This window comes from Copidosoma floridanum, unplaced genomic scaffold (genome assembly GCF_036245765.1).
Source record: "Copidosoma floridanum isolate Cflo_tuat_1 unplaced genomic scaffold, Cflo_Japanese_pri ptg000014l, whole genome shotgun sequence".
Taxonomy (NCBI): Eukaryota; Metazoa; Arthropoda; class Insecta; order Hymenoptera; family Encyrtidae; genus Copidosoma; species Copidosoma floridanum.
Window position 1 is genome coordinate 6,957,124 of NW_028321891.1, and position 10,941 is coordinate 6,968,064.

General features: G+C 49.2%; 1 protein-coding gene across 1 annotated transcript; it reads left to right on the forward strand.

Moving 5' to 3' along the window:
* Window positions 1-499: 499 nt before the first annotated feature.
* On the forward strand, window positions 500-9,693 carry LOC106636222 (protein FAM135A). Its single transcript, XM_089592117.1, is given in 17 exon segments — window positions 500-820; window positions 1,753-1,829; window positions 2,276-2,489; window positions 3,140-3,274; window positions 3,362-3,391; window positions 3,517-3,571; window positions 3,689-3,883; window positions 3,966-4,100; window positions 4,935-5,223; window positions 5,262-5,714; window positions 5,862-6,427; window positions 6,491-6,833; window positions 6,916-7,131; window positions 7,483-7,850; window positions 7,926-8,696; window positions 8,789-9,266; window positions 9,357-9,693. Coding segments are annotated over 17 exon segments (4,608 nt in total). The 5' UTR covers window positions 500-743; the 3' UTR covers window positions 9,563-9,693.
* The last annotated feature ends 1,248 nt before the right edge of the window (window positions 9,694-10,941 follow it).

Genomic DNA, 10,941 nt, shown 5'->3' on the forward strand with positions numbered 1-10,941 from the left:
TTGTAACGGGTGTGTACATCGGTACGTGTACACCGAGTACAGCATTAACAAAGCAAAAGTCGTATACATGGAATTTTCGTCACATTAGAATTTTGAAATTAATCTTGCCTCCGTTTCCCAAGACGATTATTTTAAAACTGTTTACAAAAACTTGATGCCTCCAATTTGTATTTAGCAAAAAGTACCTACTTAAATTACCACTTGTGAAGATTCGTATGAAAATTTACGAGCGAAATGAAAAAAAGTATAGGTATACACCAAAGTTACCGGGCAAACTCAATTTCGTCGCCGTAATGAAAAGCCCACTGTATATATGTATAAACAAAAAAAATTCAACACTATCCGCGACAAGGAGCCAAAAAGCCCGTGACCCGCTGGAAATCTTTTTTTTTTTTTTTTTTTTGCTCAGCAAAAAATGATTGTTCCTCAATTTTCTTTAAAACTGCTCGAGACTAAAGGGACGCGAGAAAAAAAAAATCAGCAAATCCATGAACTTTCAGTTGCAGGAAAAAAGAAAAGCGAGCAGGAGTAGGGCGCCCCGGCGGGTGCCTGGAAAATGGGTGCTCACATCGAAAGAAGAAGAAGCATCAGCAGCGCAAAGACGCCCAAGACGACAAAAACAACAGCAGCAACAAACCACAGCGGCAGCTTGAAAGGAGCGTGGGTCCAGCGGCCGATGCTGCAGGAGCGCCGCGCCGCGAGTTGATACAGGGGCCCGCCCTCTCGGCCCCATTCGGGCCGACATGAGCGATCTACAGGCCACCCTCGAGTTCTCCCTCGAGCTCTGCAAATTTTACAATGTCGATCTCTTTCAGCGCGGGTGAGTATACACACAATGTGATCCTCTTTTTTCTTTTTTTTTTTTTTTTTCCTCCCCCACAAAACCAACAACCCACACGGCCCCTCGAGCGTATGACGTGGGGGACAAGAGAGTGATGTCGCACATGAATGGGGCTGTGTATTTTGAGTTCAAGGTGCACGGTGTGTGGAGCCTACGACGTCAATGGGACGTGCAGTGGAAGAGGGGAGGGTTTTGAGGGCACATTTTTCGCTAACGCGCGCTTATTTCGCTCCGCGTCGATACTCAACTCGATAAAACATGATGAAACGAGCGATTTTAGTTAACAAGAACGGGGGAGGAAAATCGATGCTCCCCCCCCCTCTCTCTCTCTTTTGGCTCTGATTTCCGAGCACTTTGCCCCGGCGATTATCAATGCGTGTATCAAAAAGCGTCGCTCTCGATGGAAAAAGTTTTTCTTTCCTCCCTCCCCTTCCTGGCTCTCAAAAAACTAAGTGCTTGCAAGCTCGTACAAATTTCTCGTTTTCCCCCAAGCTTCCGTTCGCCCGTGAACGCCTTGGCGCACGGGAAAAGGGGGAAGAAGCAAGTTCTCGGGCATTATTGATAAGCGCATAAGGTAGAGGGAGACGCCGGCTTCGAGGAGTCAGAAGAAAATAAAAAGGGTCGCAAGTGCGTAAGCTCCCCTTCGTCGATCCTCTCTCGACTTGGCCGGCATCTCTTGAATCTAATGCGCCGCGGGGCGTCTCTTTGTTTTCCTTTTGCAAGCCTTCTCCTCCTCCTAAACAGTCTTTTTCTTTTTCTTTTTTTTTTTTTTTATCGAGGCCGGGAGATTTTGCGTTCTAGGTATACGTGTCCTTTGCTCTGAAACTTGCAGGATTCTCTTTTACTCTCCCGAACGCTTGCAGCGCATGAGCTTTAAACCTTTATTGTTATTTTTTCTTTTTATTGTTCAGGTACTACCAAATCAGGACGTCGTTACGCGTCTCACCGAAGCTGCCGATCAAGGTGGAAGTTAATCAACCACGAAACAGTGAGTCATCTATTTTATTTATCTTACATGCATAATCTATGTGCCATTCAAGACTAATTTCACTTGCTTCGGTCGACATAAAAATAGTCGATCTTATTTTTGATGATTTTGTGGAAGACGCGAGCTATTTCATCGAGATAATTAACGTCATGTGCGTACTCTGTTCCTCCCAGAGTGCATTCGCGTGTACATGAAAAAAAAAAAACAATGCCAATGCTCGGAGATTTACTACTTTTTGTTCAATGCATTTTAATGATAAATTATGTAAAGCACTACAAAACAATGCTGCTACGTTAAACTTTTTTTTTTTCTACATCTCCATCGCAATTTTTTTTTATTCCAAGTAATTGTTCAACTACTTGGTTAGGACTGGTGAAAAATAGTTTTAAAAAATGTTAACGCGTAGGAATATGAAATAAATCGGAGAACGTATGACACCGTTACAGGTGCGCTGGAGGTGCCGGGTACGAGCAAGCGCTTCCAGATCCTGTACCGCAACGAGGAGGTGACGCTGGGCACGTCCATCCTCTTCCGGGCGCATGTCCTCGTCCACAGTCACAAGATCGAGGAGGCTCTGGCGCGCGCCCACTTCAACCTCAGCGTCGAGCTCTGGTTCAGCGATCCCGCCCAGCACAACAACATGGCCTGCGTCTCCTCTAGGTTAGTCGAATCTAATCTCTTTCCCCCACGCCCATTTTTTTCCATCTCGAATAAAAAACTCGGATATCCATTCCGCCCTTCGAAGCGCGAATCCGCTGAAATTTTCATCAGGGCCGGAGTCTGCCCGCGGGGCGTAGGCTCACTCCGAGAGTGCGCGATGTATACCTACTTACTACGCTTTTTACCTTCTTATTTGTCGAGCTTGCGATACTCGAGTTTTACGCGCCAGCCGTGAAGTTAAAATGATTTTCTTTTTTCCACGATTATTTTGTTGAAATTAACACATTCGGTAGCGCAAAGTTGTTTGTTTGTTTTCATTCAGAGGAAAAATCTGTTGCATCGACCCGCAGACGTTCGATTCACCGGAAAGAGCTTTCACAGCTGGGTTTAATTCATACCAGTTATCCCAGCGAGGAGTTAAAAAATATACGCGCATAATATAATCTCGTCCTAATAATAAAAAAAAAAAAAAAATCGCAGGAGAGCGGCTCCTCGGGGAAGGCGCGGGATTAAATGGGAAAAACCTTACTTTGGAGGGTCACGTTGAATTTTCGTAGAAATGAAAATCGTGCCTTTTTTTCTCGCTTCGGTGGGTTGGAAAAAAAAAAGGGATGAATACTTAAATCCAGGGTTTTTTGTCATGCGCTCAGGGCGCTGCAGCTCAACTTCGTGCCGACCAAGGGCTTGCACTACCACTTGCCGGTGCTGTTCGACTACTTCCATCTGGCCGCCGTGTCCATGACCGTGCACTGCTGCCTCGTTGCCCTCCACCAGCCCAACATCAAGTCGGTTTACTATCTTCTTTCAACTTTTTCTCCTCGTATTTTTCATGTTGCCTCGATATACCTTTCTTTATTTTTCTCTCCATGTAGAAAAAGCATCCTTCACTACGTGCAGAGCTGGTGAGTCGATATTTTTTTTCAAAAGCATTTCACGTTTTTTTTTTTACAATATGTTTTACCAAGGGGGGAAAAAAAAGTTTAAACAATCTAAAACGGTAACATTGTCCACCTTGAATGAATTACAGCGCGCCGAGAGGCAGCAAAGCTTGGGTGCAGGCGAAGCAGCCCGCGTCCAACGTCGTGGACAACAACTCGTCGGCCTTTAAAAACTTTGTAAGTTTAACCATTTTTTTTGGCTAAACACATTTTACCGAGTTCCCCTAAAGATTTTTTTTTTTTTTTTTACCTTTCAACAAGGAATCGACGACTCGGTGCGTCGGCTCGACCACGAGGCTGCAAAATGCCAAGCTCGTCCAGCAGGAGGTGACGAGGCTCCTGTTGGCGGCACGCGAGTCGCTGCTCGGTGATCTGGCAGACATGGCGAGGCTGCTGCCCTCCTGGCAGCAACGCGCCCTCGAGATTGCACAGAACACGCACAAGGAGGTCACGAAGGTAATTTATTTATTTTTCCATACATTTAAAAAAAAAAAAAAAAAAAAAAAAAAAAAGCGTCAAACCGCTACTGAATTTTCAGATGATCGACATAGAGGAGGCCGACGTGGCCCAGCTCTGCGCACAAAACATCGTCCTGTGGGAACACTTTCTTGAGGCGTTCTCCGGTCGAGAGGCCGTTCACCAGCACCTAGCCAAAGTTCATCACCAGTTGAGGGTGAGTCGATGCCTTTTTTTTTGTTCCTATCTTGATTACCATTGGACATCAAAGCAAGAAAACTGAGAAAATTTATTGACACATATTGTGTATAGGCACCTCGCGAGTGACACTTTTCCACTTTGCGCGTACCTCCTTTGCCTTTGGCGAAAGCTCAATATAACTATTGAATAAGTGTAAATTAAAAAAAATTAAAAAAAAAAAAGAAGAGAAACGACATTTTCCCCTTCCTCCTCTCTTTTCTCATTTGTCGCGTGCGCTTTTGTGTGCATAGAGCTCATAGAATAGCGCTTCTTTGAAAATCCCGAAAGCTGAATATCGAGTTTTTCACTTGATGCAAGCTCCTCGAAGCGCGTGCCGGGAAAATTTAATCGCGGAACACGTCCGCTCGAGAGATCGGCACAATCTGTTTCAAGAGTTTGTCAATTTGGTTTTTTTTTCTTTTCTTTTCTTTTTTTTTTTTCTTTTTTTTTTTTTTTTCTTTTTCTTTTTTTTTTTTTTTTTTTTTCAACAAACAAAATTATAATAAAAATCACAGTGCTAGAGAACGTATTGTATAATCCAAAGTATCGAGTGTACAGTCGACGCAACGTACCTACAGCCGCGGTAATGAACACCCCTCCCCCGAACACGAGTACGTGCGCGGGTATAATACAGTAACGCTGAAACCTAAAAATCTATAATCCGAGGTTACCCGAGAAGTACGGTACATAGAAAAAAAAAAAAAAAAAAAAAAAAAAAAAAAAAAAAAGGTGCTTTCATTATACCAAGAATAATAATGGAGTGAAGATTCAAGATAAAAACAACAGCCTTGAGCCGTGTACCGTGTTACAGGTGCGGCGCTTCGCGGAGGGCTTCTTCGTGCTGGAGAACCCGCGTAGCTCGGCCGCGGGCTGCTACGACGCCAACTACCAGTCGTACCAAGCGGTCAGCGAGGCGGCCCGTCGCTCGCGCTACCTCACCAGCTTGCCGAACCTTCCCATCCACTGTCCGGAGCTCGACGGCGATCTGCACAGTCTGCCCCTGATATTCGAGGACCGCTACGCCGACATGCAGCAACGGCACCGGAACAGCGGTAACATTTCATCCAACGAGTAGCCATTAACGATGAGATGGGATGAAAGTAAAAATATTTCGCGTGTTGCATGCAAAATGCATCAGTGCCGAGCATGGACGACTGCAGCTGCGGCATAAGTAACAACAACGCGGTAATGGACGCCCGGGTGGTGGCGAGCAGCGTCTGGTCCCCGCGCTCGGAGGGCGCCTGCCAGGAGATCATGACGGCTTACCCGGGCCGTTTGTTGCTCGCGCCCACGGCGAGCCTACCGGCCCGACACAGCAAGTCCCTCGACCAGCTGCTCGGCCCTGACCTCGTCACCTCCCACCAGCCCCAATCGCGGGCCACCTCGCCCAAGACCCTGCCCCGCAGCGCGTCCACACAGCTCATCAGCAACAAACAACAACAACACCAGCAGAGGATCGCCGCGAGGATAGCCACACCACCCGCTACCGTGCCGTCCCGGGGCAAGCTGAGACCGACGGCACCCTCGTGCGCCACTCTCTTTCCACCCCAGCAGAGACAGCAGGCCTGCTCTGCCCCCAATCCCACCCTCGGTACGGACACACTGTCTTACATGCCACTCATTGTTGATTTCGCCATTTCCATTCATTTTTCAATATACAAACGATATCTGAGGTCTTTATAAGTACGATAATGAGAGAGAGAGAAAGAAAAAAAAAAACAACTCGTGACTCCATTAGGTTCGACGCCAGTCGTGGCCACCCTGCCCCGGGCTAAATCGACGCAGACGCTCGTCCCGAGCGCGTACTCCGGGCTGCTGGTGGGCGGTGATGGTCCGGGAGGTATGAAAACTAACCAGCAGCAGCGGTCAAACTCGATAACGTCCCTCCTGGCGGCCATGTTCCCGGAGATGCCGCGCAACGAGCACCTACCCGGCTACCGGCCAACACCCGACTTTGCCCACCTCACCGACCGTTTGGCCCTCGAGCCCCGCAGCCATCGGTTACCCCACGAGGCCAACGGGGAGCCGGTCCTCTGCACCGCGACCCTCGACAGGTTGAGCTACCGTGGCCGGGCGGCCAAGGCCCGAGCCGCCAACAGAGCCGCGGGGCACAACGGCCCGGACCTTCTGGCCCAGCCGCGCAAGTACAACACCCTCGGCCGGCCGAGCCGAGGCCGGGTAGGTCTGACCAACGGCCACGACCTTTACGGCACGATGGTCGCCGATTGCTCGGACCGTCGGAGCAACGGGCACCCCCCGCTCATGGCCAAGAGGCCCCGCAGTACCGACCGGATATTCGACGACGTGAGTATATATTATATAAAACCCCCGTGGGTGTGGTTGTTTTTATGGCTCACGCTCCCTCAGGGGTTCCGGGACGACGAGCCGTGGGAGGAGCTGCGCCGGCCGATCCGCAACAGGGACCAGCAGCCGTTGCCCCCGTCGTCGGGGGTGAAGAGGTCGCCGGCCCGGCGCGACGAGGAGGCGAGGCCGAACGGCAGGTGCGGGCGGAACGGACGGGAGCAGCAGCCGGTCTACGAGACGATAAACGACGGGCCCCATAGGGGTCACAACGGGACGGACGCCAGGAGGACCAAGGAGCACCAGAGGACAGGGGGCGCTCGACCGCACTCGGCTCCGAGCATCAAGGTCGAGAGGTGCCAGGACGAGAGGCTGGAGAACGGGAAGCTGGGCAGATCCGAGGACGCTGGTTCGTACGGGGCATTTTTGGGGGGCCTTGGAGGGGGTTGGGGGCTCAACGGGTGGTTGTGACTGGTGGGTTTACTCGACAGGAAAGTTGGGCCATCCACCGCCGCCGGCGGCGTATCAGGATCCTCGTTCGCCGACGCCGACCAAGCACCGGCAGAGCGCGAGTATACTCGACGTGGCGAATAACAACTGCATCGGCAAGCTCGTGCTCAAGGTTGAGCCGCTCAAGTCGCCGAGCGAGTCTCTCAGCCCCGCGCTGCTCTCGCCCGTCTCTGCTGTCTCCGTCAACTCCTTTCACGGTACGGCTTCCTCATCTCTCATCCGCGTATTACGAGGATTTTTTTTATTTTTACATCGAGATGGCTCGCGCGTGAAATAATAATTGCAAAATAACCATGTGCACAACAAAATCAGTTGGTCGTACATATAAAATGAACGCGTCCTAGTTAACATTTTTCACAAAAATAACTTTGATTGTCAAAAGTAACGCCCGAACCATCTTAATCGGTAAATGGATTCCTGTGCAATATTTCAAAGTGTTGCAATCATACTGAAATCCACAAAATTTTTGTTTTCTCTTGTGCTGTGAAAAAAAAAAGAATCATTAGGATGATTAAATATACAAATCGAATGAATAAACAAAAATGTAGCCGAGGCATCGGGAACGACGACACCGAACGGCAAGCGGTCGCGGTGCGCGAGCGTCCCGGTGGCCCAGAACAAGCTGATAGTCCCGAGGAGCGCGATATCGATGCCGTGCATGCCGATCCGGGACCCACCGCTTCCACCACCCGCACCGTCGCCCACTCCAATGGTCAACACCGCCAAGCTCTCACCACCTGCTTCCCGACCCTCGAGCCCCACCACGAGCACGAGCTCGAGCAACCTCACCTCGGAGTGCAGCGGCTGGGTCAGCAGCGGGGACACCTCGAGCTCCGAACACCGCAGGGTCAAGCTCTCGAGCGAACAGCTCCGGCAGAAACTCGCCAAGATCGTCACTCCCAAGAAGGACAAAACGGTACACGGATAACCAAATAATGACTTACGCGTATCACCACCAATTAATTGACAATAAAATTGTATTTAACAGCAGGAAAAGGAGAGGCGGCGCAGCAAGTCCCAACAGCCGTTAAAGTCGAAGCAGCACCACCACAAGACGAGCGAGCCGAGCAAGCAGGACAAGCTGCGCTCGAGCTCCCCGGCGAGCCACACGTACGAGGAGGTGCGCCTACCGCCACCCAAGATGTTCCAGGACGAGCCACCGCCACCTGAGGAGTTTCGCGATCCTCCGGCCCCGGGGAGCAACAACACGGCCACGACCATCGACAATCCCCTTTACCACCTCTACGAAGCGGTCAGGCAGCAACAACAGCACAATCACAACCACCACCACCATCACCACCGTAGCAGCGGGGGGAGATCCAACAGCCCGAAGCAGACCAAGACGGCGCCGTGCAGTCCCCAGAGGAACGGCAAACAGCACCAGTCGGCGAGCGACGGCCAATTGATTTACAGCCTAGCCGGTAGTAGGCTCGACATATGCGCCGATTGCTACCAGGAGGGCAAGGAGCTCCTACAATCGACCCAGGACGACTTTATCAATTTCAACAAGTGCAAGGAGGAGTTCAAGCGACAGATGTGCTTCGCCGGCAAGCTGTACAGCGACCATCCGACCCTCGCCTCGAGTCTGCCCTACTTCCACATCAGCGACGAGTACAGGCTGTACTCGCCCGAGGGCGTCCACCTGATCGTCTGCGTGCACGGGTTGGACGGCAACGCGGCCGATCTCCGGCTCGTCAAGACGTACCTCGAGCTCGGCCTGCCCGGCGTCCACCTCGACTTTTTGATGTCGGAGAAAAACAAGGTCCGTCCTGACATTCAATCATTAAGAACATAGGTACCACACCATGTCAGAAAGTCCTGGTTGTGCTAAAGTTTTTGTGGTCCCACCCGCAGGGCGACACCTTCTCGGACTTTGAGACGATGACGGACCGGCTTGTGGGCGAGATCCTCCAGCACATCGAGAGCGGGGACCTAAACCCGACAAAGGTGAGCTTCGTCGGCCACTCCCTGGGCACGATAATCATCCGTAGCGCCCTGACGCGGCCCCAGCTCCGGCCACTGCTACCGCGGCTGCACACCTTCCTCAGCCTGAGCGGACCCCACCTGGGGACCCTGTACAACACGAGCGGCCTCGTCAACGCGGGCATGTGGTTCATGCAAAAGTGGAAAAAGTCCGGCTCGCTGCTGCAGCTGGCCATGAAGGACTCGGCCGACGTGCGCCGCTCGTTCATGTTCCGGCTCAGCCAGAAGAGCAACCTCCAAAAGTTCAAGCACGTGCTGCTGTGCGGCAGCGCTCAGGACCGCTACGTGCCGTTGCACTCGGCGCGCATCGAGCTTTGCAAGGCGGCCGTGCGCGACCCTACCGAGCAAGGTGGGCGGGGAATTTTTGTTATTATTATTATTATTTTTTTTTTCCTCCTTGCTTTTCTTTCTTTAATGCAAGGATTCGCGTTTGGCACAGGTGCGGCCTACCGGGAGATGGTGCACAACATACTCTACCCGATCATGTCGGCGCCGAGCGTGAGCCTCGTCAGGTACGACGTGCACCACGCGCTCCCGCCCACGGCCAACGCCCTCATCGGCCGAGCCGCCCACATCGCCGTCCTCGACTCCGAGCTCTTCATCGAGAAGTTTCTCCTCGTCACGGGCCTCAAGTACTTTAGATAATCGGCACGGACCTGCATTCTTTGTTTCTTGGTCCGGCTTTGTGGCAAGTCATGCGACACAACGTGGACGAGCTTGACTCGGGCCCCTCTTTTATTTATTTTTTTTTTTCCAAGTGTTTTTAATCATTTTCATCGTCGTCGATAAAGTTATACGTATGATCAAATGGGATGGAAAAGGAAAAGAATGTCGAATTTCGTGCAATGATTTTTTCCTTGTCCCTTTGTCTGTCTGTTTTTATATGGTCGTGCGATGGCTATTAGTTTAAAAGAGTATAAGATAAAAGCTACGTGTGCATTCGTTGTGGATGATTACTTTTTTCATAATTTAATTTTTCTGTTTGGTGCTACGTGGGTGGCAGTCATTGGTCGGTGTTTATGATGGAAGGAAAAAAAAGGAGCCTATAGGACACCAACGGAATTTTCCCCCCACAATCGACTGAATCATCATAAGCCTCTGACTCCTTGCGCCATTTCGTATAAAGAATTTGTGATTTATGATACGATGTATTTCAATTATCATGATGTTACGTTTTCGTTGTACGATTTTAATTGTAAGTTTTTACGATATTAGTCCATTACGTTGCGTACGAAGGATCGAATGTTTTTAATAATGTACCCGTACATATGCGTCGTTCGAAGCGTGAAAGTGAACATTATTTCAAGTTTGTATAATTCTGGAGGAAAAATTTTTTCTTTTCCAAATCATTCAACGTCACTCGCACGAATGTTATTGAGTGACAAAAGATTTTTATGCATTTACATTCGAAAATACTTGTATTTAAATATACATAATGTGTTCATTTTTGGTACGCTATTTTAATGCATGACCTTGTTTCAGTTGATTTCAGTTCATGATGTTGATGATGAAACGGTCACTGATAACCGCGTGAAGAAAAAAAGATACGCGATGTTTGGCCTTACCGTTATACAAACAAAGAAATTAAAATCTATAACGAACGGATAAGTCGACAACTTGTATCGAGAAATTAATATATGTATAAAAAATGCTGTTATATCAAAATGAACTAAAAAAAAAAACAAAAAGAAGGTATAAATACATACACAAAGAATGTTAAAACTTGTTGAAGCGCTCGTTAAAAAAAAAAAAAAAAAAAAATTCTAAAAAAAATGACAAAGATAATAACGATTAATTAAGCAGCGAGAGATTCTTCGTGCATCTCGAAGTAATCATCCGTTTGTTTTTGTGTATATGTATAGATTCATTGAGCGACGGCGAAAAAAAAAAGAACGTCCGTCGTCTCGTTAGGAAAGTTTACGAAACGCATGTCAATTGTTCCCCTTTCCCCTTTTTCAGAATTATCATTACTTAAGCGTCTATGAGAAGAAGGAAAATAAAGATGTCAAGTGTGTGAAATACGT